Consider the following 18,340-nt stretch of genomic DNA (forward strand, 5'->3'; position numbering starts at 1 on the left):
TGATTTCAGGTTCTCACTGGTGAATTATTTATTTTCAAGTCATTGTCTTGAAATGTTTTCAGGCTCCCTCTCTCTCACTCGGGCTTGTGGATGGAATTTTACTAGCTCTCTTTTAATGAAGGCACAACCTCTCAAGACTCTTCGTTTTCTTCAGGAAGATCAGCTCCAGCTCCTTATACTACATAGCCTACTGCCTCAAATATCCTGAAATGACTCAAAACCTCAAAGCTCCATGCTCCAGCCTGGGCTGGTTGTTCTGCCATTCTGTTTCAAATTTGCTGTTTTTGGATTTTTTATTCTTATCCTCTTGAGACACCTATTCACTTATCTCTTGTGGATCCTGTATTGCCTGGCTCTTCTTTTTTTTTTTTTTTTGGTTTACTCTTTTTTTTATATATATATTTTTATTGGAGTATAATTGCTTTACAATGGTGTGTTAGTTTCTGATTTATAACAAAGTGAATCAGTTATACATATACATATGTCCCCATATCTCTTCCCTCTTGCATCTCCCTCCCTCCCACCCTCCCTATCCCACCCTTCTAGCTGGTCACAAAGCACCGAGCTGATCTCCCTGTGCTATGCGACTGCTTCCCACTAGCTATCTATTTTACATTTGGTAGTGTTTATATGTCCATATATATACTACCACTCTCACACTTTGTCCCAGCTTACTCTTCCCCCTGCCTGTGTCCTCAAGTCCATTTTCTAGTAGGTCTGGGTCTTTATTCCCCTCTTTTCCCTAGGTTCTTCATGACCATTTTTTTTAAGATTCCATATATATATGTGTTAGCATACAGTATTTGTTTTTCTCTTTCTGACTTACTTCACTCTGTATGACAGACTCTAGATCCATCCACCTCACTACAAATAACTCAATTTCGTTTCTTTTTATGGCTGAGTAATATTCCTTTGTATATAGGTGCCACATCTTCTTTATCCACTGATCTGTCGATGGACACTTAGGTTGCTTCCATGTCCTGGCTATTGTATATAGAGCTGCAGTGAACATATTGGTACATGACTCTTTTTGAATTATGGTTTTCTCAGGGTATATGCCCAGTAGTGGGATTACTGGGTCATATGGTAGTTCTATTTTTAGATTTTAAGGGACCTCCATACTGTTCTCCATAGTGGCTGTATCAATTTACATTTCTACCAACAGTGTATAAGGGTTCCCTTTTCTCCATACCCTCTTCAGTATTTATTGTTTGTAGATTTTTTGATGATGGCCATTCTGACTGGTGTGAGATGATATCACATTGTAGTTTTGATTTGCATTTCCCTAATGATTAATGATGTTGAGCATTCTTTCATGTGTTTGTTGGCAATCTGTATATCTTCTTTGAAGAAATGTCTATTTAGGTCTTCTGCCCATTTTTGGATTGGGTTTTTTGTTTTTTTGATAGTGAGCTGCATGAGCTGCTTGTAAATTTTGGAGATTAATCCTTTGTCAGTTGCTTCATTGACAAATATTTTCTCCCATTCTGAGGGTTGTCTTTTGGTCTTGTTTATGGTTTCCTTAGCTGTGCAAAAGCTTTTAAGTTTCATTAGGTCCCATTTGTTTATTTTTATTTCCATTTCTCTAGGAGGTGGGTCAAAAAGGATCTTGCTGTGATTTATGTCATAGAGTTTCTACCTATGTTTTCCTCTAAGAGTTTTATAGTGTCTGGCCTTACATTTAGGTCTTTAATCCATTTTGAGTTTATTTTTGTGTATGGTGTTAGGGAGTGTTCTAATTTTATTCTTTTACATGTAGCTATCCAGTTTTCCCAGCACCACTATTGAAGAGGCTGTCTTTTCTCCATTGTATACCCTTGCCTCCTTTATCAAAGATAAGGTGACCATATGTGCGTGGGTTTATCTCTGGGCTTTCTATACTGTTCCATTGATCTATCTTTCTGTTTTTGTGCCAGTACCATACTGTCTTGATTATTGTAGCTTTGCAGTATAGTCTGAAGTCAGGGAGCCTGATTCCTTCAGCTCTGTTTTTCTTTCTCAAGATTGCTTTGGCTATTCGGGGTCTTTTGTGTTTCCATACAAATTGTGAAATTTTTTGTTCTAGTTCTGTGAATAATGCCAGTGGTAGTTTGATAGGGATTGCATCGAGTCTGTAGATTGCTTTGGGTAGTAGAGTCATTTTCACAATGTTGATTCTTCCAATCCAAGAACATGGTATATCTCTCCATCTATTTGTATCATCTTTAATTTCTTTCATCAGTGTCATAGTTTTCTGCATGCAGGTCTTTTGTTTCCCTAGGTAGGTTTATTCCTAGGTATTTTATTCTCTTTGATGCAATGGTAAATGGGAGTGTTTCCATAATTTGTCTTTCAGATTTTTCATCATTAGTGTATAGGAATGCAAGAGATTTCTGTGCATTAATTTTGTATCCTGCAAGTTTACCAAATTCATTGATTAGCTCTAGTAGTTTTCTGGTGGCATTTTTAGTATTCTCTATGTATAGTATCATGTCATCTGCAAACAGTGACAGTTTTACTTCTTCTTTTCCAATTTGTATTCCTGTTATTTCTTTTTCTTCTCTGATTGCCGTGGCTAGGACTTCCAAAACTATGTTGAATAATAGTGGTGAGAGTAGACATCCTTGTCTCGTTCCTGATCTTAGAAGAAATGCTTTCAGTTTTGCCCCATTGAGAATGATGTTTGCTGTGGGTTTGTCGTATATGGCCTTTATTATGTTGAGGTAGGTTCCCCCTATGCCCACTTTCTGGAGAGTTTTTATCATAAATGGGTGTTGAATTTTGTCAAAAGCTTTTTCTGCATCTATTGAGATGATCATATGGTTTTTATTCTTCAATTTGTTAATATGGTGTATCACAATGATTTGCATATATTGAAGAATTCTTGCATCCCTGGGATAAATCCCACTTGATCATGGTGTATGATCCTTTTAATGTGTTGTTGGATTCTGTTTGCTAGTATTTTGTTGAGGATTTTTGCATCTATATGCATCAGTGATATTGGTCTGTAATTTTCTTTTTTTGTAGTATCTTTGTCTGGTTTTGGTATCAGGGTGATGGTGGCCTCATAGAATGAGTTTGGGAGTGTTCCTTCCTCTGGCAGGCGGATTCTTAACCACTGCGTCACCATGGAAGTCCCTGAACTTTCAAATTTTTAACAAAATTTTATTGAAGAATAGTTGATTTACAATGTTGTGTTTAATTTCTGCTGTACCGCAGAGTGACTCAGTTATACATATTTATATTCTTTTTCATATTCTTTTCCATCATGATTTATCACAGGTAAATTATTTGATTTTTAACTAAACTTATTTTATACAGTTTATTTCAAGTATGGATGCCAAAAGTTTATACACGTATTTTGACTTATTTTTGAGAGTAACACTTGGTTTAGAGCTACCAAATGGTTGAAAAGCACAAGGAGGGGAAAATGAACTACTTCAACTTCCTAGGGAAAATAAATAGAGATTTTGGCTAGCATAACTAAAGAGACACTAAGGAAAAATTTAATGGCAGCCGTCAAGAATAATTGTTCCTTGCCTCCTCCACTCCTCCTACCTGTTTCTTATTGCTTGCTTTTAGAAATGCTTGAATAGAATATATTTACGGGGAAGAAATGAAGAACAAGGCATTCCTCTTGAATACTTAGAGAAGCTTCACTATAAGCATGAAAGCTGGCTCCTGCATAGAACAGTAAAGTAAGACTTCCTTATTCTTATTTACTATTCATTTTAAATTCCTTTATCAAATTTTAATCCAAATCATGTATAATTTTTCATTTTCAGCCATTTTTATTTATTAGTATTGTAGGAGCTCCCAGAATTAAGTATGGATTTTGATTCTTTTTACTGCAATGAGATCCTATTTTCTTAAAGTTTTTATAGCTAATCTCCCCCAGCAGTATTTACAGCATAATATATGGAATTTCACATTAAGGGATAAAGTAGGAAATATATCTGTATACATTATTTAGGTACAAGCATACCTTGTTGTATAGCACTTCACTTTATTGTGCTTCACATATGCTGCATTTCTTACAAATGGAAGGTCTGTGGCAACCCTATGTCAAGCAAGTCTGTTGGCACCATTTTTCCAACAGCATTTCCTAATGTTGTGTCTCTACATCACATTTTATAAATTCTTGCAATATTTTAAACCCTTCACCAGCAAAAAGATTATGTGACTCTCTAAAGGCTCAGATGATGGTTAGCATTTTTTAGCAATAAAGTATTTTTAAATTAAGGTATGTACATTTTTTTTAGACATAATGCTATTGCACACTTAATAGACTGCAGTATAGAGTAAATGTAACTTTTGTATGCACGGGGAAACCAAAAAATTTGTGTGACTTGCTTGTTGCAATATTTGCTTTGTTGTGATACTCACTTTACTGCAGTGGTCTGGAACCAAACCTGCAGTATCTCTGAGATATACCTATACTCTTTCAGAGAGAATTTTAAGATATTTCAAGTTTGTTTCTTAGATCACTGTACTCTGTCATTAGTCAGATCTTGGTTCAGACGCATCTCACTTATTAGTATACAACCTTAGACAATCTCTGAGCCTTAGAGTGACCTCCCTGGGCTTTAGTTTTCTCATCTATAAAGTGCAAACATTCCTGGATTTCCTTGGTGGTGCAGTGGTTAAGAATCCACCTGCCAATGCAGGGGACACAGGTTTGAGCCCTGATCCGGGAAGATCCCACATGCCGTGGAGCAACTAAGCCCATGCGCCACAATTACTGAAGCCCTCGCACCTAGAGCCTGTGCTCCGCAACAAGAGAAGCCACCGCAATGAGAAGCCCACGCTCCGCAATGAAGAGTAGCCCCTGCTCTCCACAAGTAGAGAAAGCCCTCGTGCAGCAACGAAGACCCAATGCAGCCATAAATAAATAAATGTATTTTTTAAAAAAGACAGCAAAATTCTAAGAAAAAGCAAACATTCCTACTTTATGGTATGATTTTGGTTTTTGAAGAGAATTACATTTCACAATGCCTAACTTTATATATTTTATACCTGAGATTTTTAGACATGTATAGTAAATCTAGGTGAGAAAGAAGGGACTGCCAGATGAAGTACTTGGCAGGATAATTTTAATATAAAATGATTGATAACATTTTGTTTTCCAGTGAAGACATAAGAATAATTTTTTAGTATTTCTCTTTTATTTGTTGCTTTTTCTAATTATTTTGTTCATCTCTCTCTTTTCAAACAGAACCAACTTTGATTATCTACAAGAAGTGCCTATCTTAACACTGGATGTTAATGAAGACTTTAAAGACAAACATGACAGTCTGGTTGAAAAGGTAGATTTATACAAAGACTATAAATAATATTTGTTTTGTCTAAAGAAGTGTTCTAACTTTGTGAGAAAACAATTTTCTAAGGAAAGATTACATAAAGTTATATTAAGAGACAGTTAAGAGCTTTAGAGGGATTTAGACTGTTTAGATTCTCATCTTAACTTCAACTTCTAGCTTTGTAGCCTTAGCTAAAATGAGGACCTTCTTTATCCTTTAGTTTCTTTATCTGTATTATAGGGGTAACCACGTTAACAAAAGTTCTTGCTCACTCCTCTGCTTTGTTCCCTTTTCTTCCCCTCTTCCCTATACCACCAATCTTTAGATAATAATAAACTATTTGTGAAATTAATCTTTTTCAACTAAATTCAGTATGGAAGATGTTTGAAGCTGTAGGATATGGATCTCATCCATTTTTCTACTAACTAGAGTCTTGAGATTAAAGATTTTTAGTTTTGAGTTCTATTTGGGACCTTGTCAGTGACAACTTGGCACTGCCTAATCATTGAGTCATTGTCCTAATCAGAGTTGATCTATCCTCCATCTATTTGGAAGTTGACTATATTCTATAAGGTGAGTGGTGCTCATATTCATAAAGGGACTGGCAGAGAACCTATTGATGAACACTTGAGAGAGAATAGTAATGGGATTTGTATAACAAATATCCTTATATCCATGTTAATTAACTTAGTGATCTAAGAGCTAAAGAAGAAGCCACATTTTTTTGTTGTTTGTTTAGTTTTGAGAGAAATCTTATTTTTCTTTTTTCCTGTCACAAAATGTCTGCTGTTTACTATAATAGATATTTAACATTTATAAGGGATGTATCTCAAGAATTTTGAAAATCTCACCATTTATAGATAACTACTGTAGCATATAGTTGTTTTTCCCATGATATAAAGAAAAGCATATCTGGAAAATTCAAGTGACCTCTTCATACTAATTTAATGATGTTAAAAAACCTAGTACAGAATTCATTTGTGATACTGTTAAAACAAAATAAATAAAATTAAGTCAGCCAGCCATCATTTTAACTAGATGAATCTATAAAACCACTTTTTAATTTTATCTAACACTTCTGTATTTTGATTAATAATCACCATTTCATATTATTATTTATTTTTGGTTTAATTAGTTTTACTAGAAGTTTGCTTTCTTTTTCAGGTATTTTTGCAAGGTGGTAATCTTTGTCTATTCAGAATTACTCTGCAGCCTAGAATACGTAGAGAGCAGTATCTTGAATTGTGACGTTGGCCAGTTGGCTAAGTTCATTCACTACTTATATGACCTTTCCTCACATACTAATATTACAGTGTGTATATATGATTCACATTTGTGCTTCAGAAAAATTATAAATTTGTTACATAGGTTACATACATAATCAGGACCTTTAGACTTATTAAACCGTTGCAATTATTAATGTTATCAGTACTAAAGCTGCACATGTCAGTAGTCTATGGTATTATAAAGAGATAACAAAATTAGTGTTATGGCTATTATAGAACTGTATCAATCTTAGATGTAAATTTAATGACTCCTGTGATGACATTTTAGGTCATTCATCTTCTAATACTGAAGTATTTGTTAATATTTCTTTTGAAACTAAATGATATGGCTTTGTGATAGAGTTACTTATACAGTTGAGGTCTTCAACTGTGTAGATACTTTTAATTGAAAATGAATAGTAGATATCTCAAATTAGCCAAGGAATTATATTAATATTTTTTTCCTCCCCTCAGGTAAAAGAATTTTTGAGCACTTTGTGATCTTGCTGAAGACTGCAGGCAGCCAAATGATTACACATACTTCAGCTTTGTGTATCTTCATAGGTCCATATTCATACAAGTCTCTCTTCTAAACCCAAGTTTTTAACTATTTTTGTTCCAAGAAAAAATTTTTTTTAATGAATCCTATATAAAAGTTTATAGCTAGTTTTTCTTTTTTCCTTTTTTTTTTTTCTTCTTTTCTTTTTTGGGGCTTTTAAAAAAGAAAGACATTTAAGTATCCCTTACAACAAGAAGTCTGGGGGTAGATGGTTCCAGAATCATTATAGTGGCTAAGCTGCATCATAAAGGACCCAGCCCCCTTCTGTCTTTCTCCTCTATTATCCTCCTCAGCCGGTTGACTTTTTTTTTTTTTTCTGGTGCTTCTCATCTCACTGACCAATTTCTTAACTACAGACTTTAATGTTACATAGTAAATGGTAATGTGTCCTGTGTAAATTAGTGTACCTTTTAAAAATTGAAAAGTGGAATTTAAGGAATCCCTAGAAAAAGTATGATGAGGTTTTATTTTAAATACTTTTGATCAGGTGCCTTCCCTTCTGCCTTAATTTATGTGGAAGATAAGACCAGGTTTAGTATTTAATTACTTCACTGATTTATTAATGTGTCTATAATACATTTGTAGAGAAGCAGGTTAGACTTTGTTCCCGGTTTGTAATGGCATAACTTATAAATCATTTAATCTTTTTCCTGCCTTTGTTTCTACATCTGTGGTAGGAGTGAGTCTTCATCTTTTGCATGGGATTTTGTAGGATTAAAGAGAAAATGTTTCTATACTTAAAAGATAACTGAAGATTATTACATGAATAGAAAGGTTGAATTTATTTGGAACTTAAATAGCTACCTGCTTTTTCCCTTCTCAGACCATTCTTTTAGAATGGAGTATTACTACTATAGTTAAAAGATTGGCTTAATCTATGATTGTCTTTAAGTCATTTGAGGTGGAATTATAGTTTTCCTTAATTTCTTCCCATTTTTATAGGTAAAATGTTAGTGGGACATAGTGAGGGATACATTTTTCCATTTTATTTTTTATTGATGCTATACTGGGAATGAGTAGTCTTTCTTTATACTTGGTGAGCTGTCAAAAGGGAAACTGAAGACAAGGTAGATTTTCTTCTTAGCAGTTAAGTCTGTTTAGTTAGTCCCAGCTCTTATTTCCTGCCTCCTACTTCCCCTACTGTCTCGATTAATTAGGCAGCCTACTATTTAAAGTTTTATTTAAAAGTAAATAAAAGTCACACATTTCTACTTTGAGAACATCATCATCACTTTTCACTTCATAGTTTGCTTTGCTTCTCTGTTGGATTATACCTGAAGTATTTTTCCCCCTCCTTTAAGAGAAATTACTGATAAAAATGATCTTGCTTTATGTTATATATCTTGAAAGCATTATCATTTTTTGTTGATTATATGTTAGTAAATACATATATTAATAAAGAAGGCAAGGGGTAAAATAGTTGTAATTTTAAAAATCTGCATGGGTTCATTTTAGGTCTGTATGTATAGATTTAAGTCTGTACGTATAGATTTCTTTCAACTTTGTGTAGTTAAGGTGTGCAGTGTGCAGTGTGTTTTCTTTGTATTTAACCTTTCTACTTGACATTTTAGAAAAATTCTGTGGCTTTTAATGAGAGGAAGAGTTACTTTTACTTTGAAACTATCATTTTCCTTTTTAAAATATCATTTCTTATTTTTGGTTTCTTAATATTCAAAGATGATAATTTAGTGAGTTAAACAGTTTAGATGCACTGATCTTTGAAAAAGAGACTGTTTCAAATCTGTAATTACCATAAATATTTAAATTGTCTCATGATATTGTATAGATTGTTTTTGTTTGATGTAAATGAATTTGTTACTAAATTAAATATTTGCTTAATAAATAAGTAAAAATATCATGAACTCTAATGGAGCTACACTCATTGAAATGATTGCATCTCTTTTAGAATTAAAATTTATTCTAGGGCTTCCCTGGTGGCGCAGTGGTTGAGAGTCCACCTGCCGATGCAGGGGACACGGGTTTGTGCCCCAGTCCGGGAAGATCCCACATGCTGCGGAGTGGCTGGGCCCGTGAGCCATGGCCGCTGAGCCTGCGCGTCCGGAGCCTGTGCTCCGCAACGGGAGAGGCCACAACAGTGAGAGGCCCGCGTACCGCAAAAAAAAAAAAAAAAAAAAAAAAAAAAAAATTTATTCTACTTTTGGAGAAAATTATGAATATATAGAGATTGACAGTGGCTTATATAAATTAACATTGAGTCTATTTTAAGTGGAGACATATTTCAGAGATTTTCCATAACCTTTAAAAATGTTTAGCTTAATGACTTTTTAAATCTGTAAAATTGAAAAGAAGCTTAAAAAATTATTATTTGTTATGACTTAAAATAAAAGCTGTACCACTGTGTGAGCACAAGGGTATTGAGCCTAGTGGTCTGCATTATCTCTTGAATCCTGTCTCCCCTATCAGATCATCTTTCTTCAAAGTATATGTACTACTTTTTATAGTTTACTCTTCTAAGAAGGTGATTAATTGTACAAGATTTATCCCTTCATTCAGAGTTTTCTCATCTTTTATGCCTGAAACTTAGGGCAGTGTTTACCAAGCCCCTAGGAATCAGGTCTGTTATATTTTAAAAGACAAGAAGTCCCAAAGTGTTTTTTACAGAGGTATAAATCTCATTACCTACAGAAAAATGCTAGATAAGTTGCTTAAAGTATTTACAAATCCTGGTAGATAATAGCCTTCCTCATTTGAAAAATCTTACCTCTTTCCTTTATTTATTTATTGTATTTTATTTTATTTATTTATTTTTTGGCTGCGTTGGTCTTCCTTGCTGCGTGCAGGCTTTCTCTAGTTGCGGTGAGTGGGGGCTACTCTTCGTTGCCGTGCGCGGGCTTCTCATTGTGGTGGCTTCTCTTGTTGCGGAGCACGAGCTCTAGGTCCACGGGCTTCAGTAGTTGTGGCTCGCGGGCTCTAGAGTGCAGGCTGAGTAGTTGCGGTACACGGGCTTAGTTGCTCCGTGGCGTGTGGGATCTTCCCAGACCAGGGCTTGAACCCGTGTCCCCTGCACTGGCAGGCGGATTCTCAACCACTGCGCCACCAGGGAAGCTCCTACCTCTTTCCTTTGGAAAAAATTCTTTTGGGGGGGGGAAATAATTTTAGATTCACATAAGTTGCAAAATTATTAGAGTTCCTGTGTACACCCATGGTAACATTTTACTTAACAATAGTGTATTATCATGACTAGGCAATTGACTTGGTATACTACTGTTAACTAAACTACAGAACTTATTTTTAATAGTTTTTATTTTCATTTTTTAGAACAGTTTTAGGTTCACAGGAGAATTGAGTGGAAAGTACAGAGTTCCCATATACTCTCTGCCCCCATACTTGCACAGCCTCCTCCAATATCAGCATCCCCTAACAGAGTGCTATGTCTGTTATAATCAATGAACCCACATTGACACATCATTACCACTCAAAGTCCATAGTTTGCATTAGGGTTTATGCAGTCTTGTATCTTCTGTGGGTTTTGACAAATGAATAATGACATGTAACCACCATTGTGGTATCATACAAAATAGCTTCCCTGCCCTGAAAATCCTCTGTGTCTGTTCATCCCTCTCCCCTAAACTCTGGCAATCACTCATCTTTTTATTGTCTCCATAGTTTTGCCTTTTTTCAGAATGTCGTAGAGTTGGAACCATTCAGTAGGGAGCCTTTTCAGTGGCTTCTTTCACTTAGTAAGTTGCAGTTAATTTCCTCCATGTTTTCTCATGGCTTGATAGTTCATTACTTTTTAGCACTGAAAAATATTCTGTTGTCTGGATGTACCATAGTTTATCCTCTCACCTACTGAGGGACATCTTGGTTGCTTCCAGGTTTTGGCAGTTATGAATAAAACTACTTTAAACATCGGTGTACAAGTTTTTATGAGGACATAAGTTTTCAGTTCATTTGAGTAAATTCCAGGGAGTGCAATTGCTGGATCATATGGTAAGAGTTTGTTTAGGTTTGTGAGAAATTGCCAAACTGTCTACCAAAATGGTTGTATCATTTTGCCTTTCCACCAGCAATGACTGAGAGTTCTTATTGCTCTACATCCTTGCCAGCATTTGTTGTCAGTGGTTTGGATTTTGGCCATTCTAATAGGTATGTTGTATCTTATTTTAATTTGCAATTCCCTAATGACATGATGTTAACCGTCTTTCCATCTGTGTATCTTCTTTGGTGAGGTGTCCGTTAAAGTCTTTTGTCTTTTTTTAATTGGGTTCATTTTCTTAATACTAAGGCTTAAGAGTTCTTTGTATGTTTTAGGTAATAGTCCTTTATCAAATATGTCTTTTGCAAATATTTCTCCTATCTATGATTTATCTTATTTTCTTGACATTGTCTTTTGCGAGAAGTTTTTAATTTTAATGAAGTCCAGCTTATCAATGATTTCTTTCATGGATCATACCTTTTGTTTTGTTTTGTTTTTTGATTTAATTAATTAATTTATTTTTGGCTGCGTTAGGTCTTTGTTGCTGAGTGCAGGCTTTCTCTAGTTGCAGCGAGTAGGGGCTACTCTTCGTTGCCGTGTGCGGGCTTCTTGTTGCGGTGGCTTCTCTTGTTCCTAAGCACGGGTTCTAGGTGTGTGGGCTTCAATAGTCGTGGCATGTGGGCTCAGTAGTTGTGGCTTGCGGGCTCTAGAGCTCAGACTCAGTAGTTGTGGCACATGGGCTTAGTTACTCCGCAGCATGTGGGATCTTCCCGGACCAGGGCTCGAACCCATGTCCCCTGCATTGGCAGACAGATTCTTAACCACTGCACCACCTGGGAAGCCCCATACCTTGTGTTGTATCTGAAACGTCATCGCTGTATCCAAGGTCATCTAGGTTTTCTCCTATGTTATCCTCTAGGAATTTTATAATTAATACATTTTATTTTTAGATCTATGATCCATTTTGAGTTAATTTTTATGAAGGGTGTACGATCTTGCATCTAGATTCATTTTTTTGCATGTGGAGGTCCAGTTGTCAGCGCCATTTGCTGAAAGACTAGCTTTAATTGAATTGCCTTTGCTCCTTTGTTAAAGATCAGTTGACTATAATTATGTGGCTTTATTTCTAGGCTCTCTATTCTGTTTTATTTTTTATTTTATTTTTGGCTGCGACACGCGTCATGCGGGATCTTAGTTCCCCCACCAGGGATCAAACCTGTGCCCCCTGCAGTGGAAGCGTGGAGTCTTAACCACTGGACTGACAGTGAAGTCCCTACTGTAGCTTCATATTAAGTCTTGAAGTTGGGTAATTTTGCATTTCCTAGAGGTATGAGCTACTTAGGTTTAGTAACACTTTGGGTGCTTTTTGAGGTTATCCTAATAAGCTTTTTCTCCTTTTAAGAATTTATTTGTATAATGAAATCGTTTTTCCTCATCTTCAGTTAGAGAGTAGAATATTGAAAAATGAAGGCAGGTTTGATATAATTCATTTTTTTCCTTATTCTGTGTAGTGCCTTGGAATGTTGTTATTAATTATAAAATTTATTAGTACTGAGATTAGTAATGCCAAAAATGTTTAAATACAGTCTTCCCCCATAAGAGCTGTTCAGTAATAACTTTCTACCATAACATCTTTTAAATGATTATACCATTGTTGAGACAATCACCTTTTTTTTTTCTCCTTGGGTATAAAGACTCTTCCTTCGCTAAAATATACTAAACAAATATGCAATAAAGAACAATATTTAAACATTTCCAGCTCAGACAAAAACATAATAATTTACTTGATACTACACAGAGATTATCATTTTGAACACACTTGAACTGTACATCAGGTAATTTTGCTTTGCCATAAGTATGTGAAATGAGAGGAATGAAAAAGTTATATCTTTTAGGACTCTCGTCTGTTACATGTAGATGCCATTTCCATGTGTTTTGAAGTTTCCTAAAGGTGTTTTTTTGTGTTATAACTTAATTTTAAGTGGAGTTTGAATGCCAGATAACCATTAGTCCCCAAAAGGGTGGAAGATTGGTGGGGGAAAATGGTACAGAAAGCAGAACTCACCTTCCAAAGAATGATTTCTTTATTCCTCTCCTCCACCAACCATCACTGATTATCAAATTTTCTTTCTTGGCAAGTACAGTAAACCTTGTTTACAATATATTTTATGCACAGTCTATATTGTGTATTTCTTGTAAACTTGTTATTATTCAATCGATACATTTTTGGTATCTTAGGATATAATATAATGTGCCCCATTAGAATTAATGGAAGATATTTCACTTAAAGCTTTTTACTTAGTGACAGCTTTTTTTTCAGTAATAAAAGACATAAAGTGAGGGACAGGTATGTAATTTGAATTTGATTCTGTTTTACATACTCCCTTTCCCCCACCTTTTAAAAAATTACTGTGTCTGCAGCTCTGTAATTGTATGTTTAATGAGGTATAAATTCTTAATGTGATATTGATGTTCTCAGAATATTTTGTATGAATGAAGATTTGGGTTTGGTTCAAAGATTTCACAAAAAATTAACACCAAGTTCTGTTTTGGCAGATTTTGAATTGATAAATAGCAAAATGTTTCTTTTAAGAATTAAGACCATTCTCAAAGAAGATTATTATCAATATGGCTACTCTTTGAATTCATTTAATTTTAGTTCTGTGCCTAGAATAAAATAAGTACTACACAGATCAATGTCCATTGTACTAGAATATAAAAGGTGACAATTAGAAGTCAAACTAGGTAACAGTACTTTAGTTTTTGGTTTATGTTTTTATGATTACCTTAAAAATATTTTAGGTATAAAATAACAAGTACCATAAATAGAATAAAAGAATCATTAAATATCAGATATTAAAATCCTTTCTTAACCATTGTAACTTAGACTCTGTGGTAGACAAAATTTATTACCGTTTTACAGATGTGAGAGGCTGAGGGATTTCTCAAGATCCCACAAAGACTAAAGCTGAAACAAAACCCAGATATTTTGACTCTCTAGAGTGGGGTTTCATTTTATTTTAGTGAGTAGCGACTCTAGTTTTACTTCTGCTCTTTATATCTAGGGTCATTTTTCTTTCCGTCCCTAACTCTGTCTAGTATTTCATGCCCATTTAAAATAGCAATTTGAAAATAAAAATCCGATAACAAAAGTAGTTTAAGTCCATGATTATTTTATAGTGAAATCAGTAATTGTAGCCCTTTGCCACATGAGGTCATTATATACTTGGTTCTTTCCTCTGCTCTGCCTCTAATCCAAGCATCATAATCTTGATGATGAGTGGTTGGGAAAAGATAGGAGCTGATGAGAAGTCTTTTGCATTGCCAGAGCAAAAGCATTAATTGATTAATAAAAACTTTATTGAGTGAGATTTTATGTGTACAGATGTTGGGGAGGGAAGAAAATGAGCTGTCAGAATAAATACAGGCAATCAAAAAGGCAATACTTTTAGAATGATTTTACTATAAGAAAGTCTGGTACCCAACTCCCAGGGGCTTCTCTAAGTATTAGATTGAATAATACCAATTGTTTTTTTATGGGATAGTGATTGGTTAGGTAATTATGCCTAACAGGTTGCCAGGAAACTTAATTTTCTAATGTTCACTCATTAGACTGTTTGTTAAGGGTTATCTTGCAAGACTGTTTCCCATTTACTTAGCAATTATGTATACAAAGAAACTTAAGTTATTTTTACTGTTCTGTGGAACTGCATGGAGCTCAGACAGATGCTTATTTTTCCAAGAAGGAAGTTTTACTTAACAAAACCATGATCTAGAAAGTGATTCAGTAACAGAGTTAGGTGAAACCTGATTTTCGATTGACCCATCTTCTGAAACATATCACCTTTTAATGTTACTTGGCATCACTTCAAAATGGTGGTGGTATTTTGGTGATATTGAATATATTTATATGTGTGTGTATGCACTGTTTTTACCATTATCCCTTGCTTAAACTAATAAGATTCATTCAAAGATAAGGCATCTTCTAAAGCTGCCATTTTGTCCTTGCTGTTACTGTCAGCTAGAGTGGAATCATTTTATATTAGAAGAGTAAATTAGGAAATTGGCTAATGTTATAAAACAATTTATGCTTCACTTGGCTCAGCAACACTATTTTGATATGTTGTACAGAGCTTAGAATACTAGTTATCAAATTCCTGCCTTGGGGACAGAATAGACGGTATGGGCATAAGTTATTATTTTGCTGATGGTTGACATGAACTGGTTGCTAGATTAGTAACCAGTTAAGTATGATAACTAATTTTTAACAGACTGACCTTAAATAGACAATTGAATATTGTCCTTTTCAGAATAGTTACCTTGAGAGACTATACGTTTATTCCAAAGATTCTGCCATTATTCAAAACACTCTTGGATCTGAGTTTAGAATCTGAGTTATATAACTGTTTAAACGTGATTCAGGTTCTTTTTGTGTGTGTGACTGGATATAGTTGTTTTTTTTTTTTTTAATGACCGTAAATCATTTACTGGCGAGTCTAATGAACAAAATGGATAGTAAAACTTGAAAAAAGCTGCTTTTGGCCATAAAAGAAGGTAACAATAAGGCACTTAGATTTCTTGTTCAGTTTATGAAATATATGTGAAGGAAATTCATACGTTTTTTGCTAATGCAAATGTTTATGACTTAACGGCAGACTCTAAACAACACATAACCTATTGGTATGGTTGCTTTGAAGGCAATCCTCAGTACAAGGTTCTGGTATAGTTAAAAAAACCCAAACAAACCCAAACATTGTGTCCTATTATGTTTACATTCGGTATATACCACAGTCAGCTGTTGTTAAGTAAGAATTTATCTTTAGTATTTTTAACATCACAGAGGCAGTAATGATTAAGAACACAGGTTCCCAAGACAGACTGCTGGCTTCAAATCCTGGCCCTGCCACTTATTGTCTAACGTTAGGCAAGTCATTATAATCTTGGGAAAGTAATATTTTTAAATTTCTTTGTAAGAGAGCCATAAGTAATAGTACCTACTTATAAAGTTGTGCAATTTTAATGTGTAGTATATATAAAGCACTTAGAACCATGCTCAATGCATGTTAGCCATTACTATTAGTACTTTTATTTCCTTACATTCAATATCTTGGTTGCTGAAAGCATCTGGAAAATTGGTAAGTTTGTGCAGTTATAAAAAAAAAAGAGTGAATAAAATGGAACTATAGTAGGATAATCACTGTATTTTTTGAGTGGAAATAGCTATGGTGTGTGGAGAGAGAGATTCACCAAACTTAATTGTTGTTACCTCTGGTGAGTGGGATTGGAATGGTGGTTGAGATTCTTGGGAGAAGGTTTTCATTTAATATTAAATTTATTCATTCAGCAAATATTTATTGATCTCCTACTGCATGCCAGGGACTGATGGAAGAATATCTAAGTTGTTAGGAGTCACTCTTCCCCTTGAGGAAGTTTGAAGTGATAAAGGAGATTAAATTGTGTTAAGTTCTTAGCATTTTCCTTTATTTTTATTTTCTGTGCTTTTACTTTTTGAGTGGCGCTGAATATAAACATTTTTGATATCTCCACTAATGTTTCAGAAAATTATGATTTTTCATTTCTGAATGTAAATGTTCTTTGAAATAAAGTAGCTTTATTTTCAGATTATAAAATTAATAAATATTTGTTATGGAGAACTCTCAGGAGATTTTGATGCTTGATATTTCTAACACCAAGAGAACTTCATTCTCTTGGTAAGTAGATGAGATTAATAGGCTATGTTTTTTCAACCCAGTCGAAGAATGGGCAGAAGACCTAAATAGACATTTCTCCAAAGACCTACAGATGGCCAACAGGCGCATGAAAAGATGATCAACATTGCTGATTATTAGAGAAATGCAAATCAAAACTACAATGAGGTACTACCTCCTGCCGTTCAGAATGACCATCATTAAAAAGTCTACAAAAAACAAATGCTGGAGAGGGTGTGGAGAAAAGGGAAGCCTCCTACACTGTTGGTGGGAAAGTAAATTGGTGCAGCCACTTGGAAAACAGTAGGGAGGTTCCTCAAAAAACTAAAAATAGAGTTGCCATATGATCCAGCAATCCCACTGCTGGGCATATATGCAGAGAAAACCATAATTTGAAAAGATACATGTACCCCAGTGTTCATTGCAGCACTATTTACAATAGCCAGGACATGGAAGCAACCTAAGTGTCCATCAACGGAGGAATGGATAAAGAAGATGTGGCACATATATACAATGGAATATTACTCAGCCATAAAAAGAAACGAAATTGAGTTATTTTTAGTGAGGTGGATGGATCTAGAATCTGTCATGCAGAGTGCAGTAAGTCAGAAAGAGAAAAACAAATACCGTATGCTAACACATATATATGGAATCTAAAAAAAAAAAAAAAAGGTCATGAAGAACCTAGGGGCAAGACGGGAATAAAGACGCAGACCTACTAGAGAATGGACTTGAGGACACAGGGAGGGGGAAGGGTAAGCTGTGACAAAGTGAGAGAGTGGCATGGACATATATACACTACCAAATGTAAAATAGATAGCTAGTAGGAAGCAGCTGCATAGCACAGGGAGATCAGCTTGGTGCTTTGTGACCACCTAGAGGGGTGGGATAAGGAGGGTGGGAGGGAGGGAGACGCAAGAGGGAAGAGATATGGGTATATAGGTATATGTATAACTGATTCACTTTGTTATAAATCAGAAACACCATTGTAAAGCAATTATACTCCAATAAAGATGTTTAAAAAAAAAAGATGTGGTACGTATATACAAGGGAATATTACTCAGCAGTAAAAAAGAATGAAGTAATGCCATTTGTAGCTACATGGATGGGCCTAGAGATTGTCATACTGAGTGAAGTAAGTCAGACGGAGAAAGACAAACATCATATGATATTGCTTTTATGTGGAATCGAAAAACATGGTACAAATGAGCTTATTTACAAAAAAGAAATAGAGCCACAGATATAGAAAACCAATTTATGGTTACCAAGGGGGAAAGGGGACAGGGAAGCATCAACTGGGAGATTGGGATTGACATATACACACTACTATATATAAAATAGGTAACTAATTAGAACCTATTCTATAATGCAGGGAACTATATTCAATACTCTGTAATGACCTATAGAGGAATAGAATCTAAAAAAGTGGATTTATGTATAACTGATTCCCTTTGCTGTACAGCAGAAACTATCACAACATTGTAAATCAACTATACACCAATAAAAATTAATTTAAAAGATGTGGTACATATATACAATGGAATACTACGCAGCCATAAAAAATAAAATAATGCCATTTGTAGCAGCAT

The 18,340-nt window shown here is 34.8% G+C and overlaps 1 protein-coding gene across 5 annotated transcripts in view; it reads left to right on the forward strand.

Moving 5' to 3' along the window:
- Positions 1-18,340, forward strand: part of DCK (deoxycytidine kinase) — a 57,969-nt gene that overhangs the window by 17,378 nt on the left and 22,251 nt on the right. Inside the window, exons 5-8 of one of the 5 annotated variants that reach the window (XR_012332025.1) lie at positions 3,562-3,677; positions 5,195-5,285; positions 11,135-11,213; positions 16,796-17,643. Coding sequence is in view for 4 of the 5 variants with exons in the window: in XM_019932683.3 (XP_019788242.1) it covers positions 3,562-3,677; positions 5,195-5,285; positions 7,019-7,045 (234 nt within the window). In the remaining variant the exon portion in view is untranslated. Of the gene's footprint in view, positions 1-3,561; positions 3,678-5,194; positions 5,286-7,018; positions 8,962-9,009; positions 9,479-11,134; positions 11,214-16,795; positions 17,644-18,340 lie in introns of those variants that run through there. The other 4 variants (XM_019932685.3, XM_019932687.3, XM_019932683.3 and 1 more) reach the window with 4 other exon arrangements.

Source organism: Tursiops truncatus, chromosome 5 (assembly GCF_011762595.2).
Source record: "Tursiops truncatus isolate mTurTru1 chromosome 5, mTurTru1.mat.Y, whole genome shotgun sequence".
Taxonomy (NCBI): domain Eukaryota; kingdom Metazoa; phylum Chordata; class Mammalia; order Artiodactyla; family Delphinidae; genus Tursiops; species Tursiops truncatus.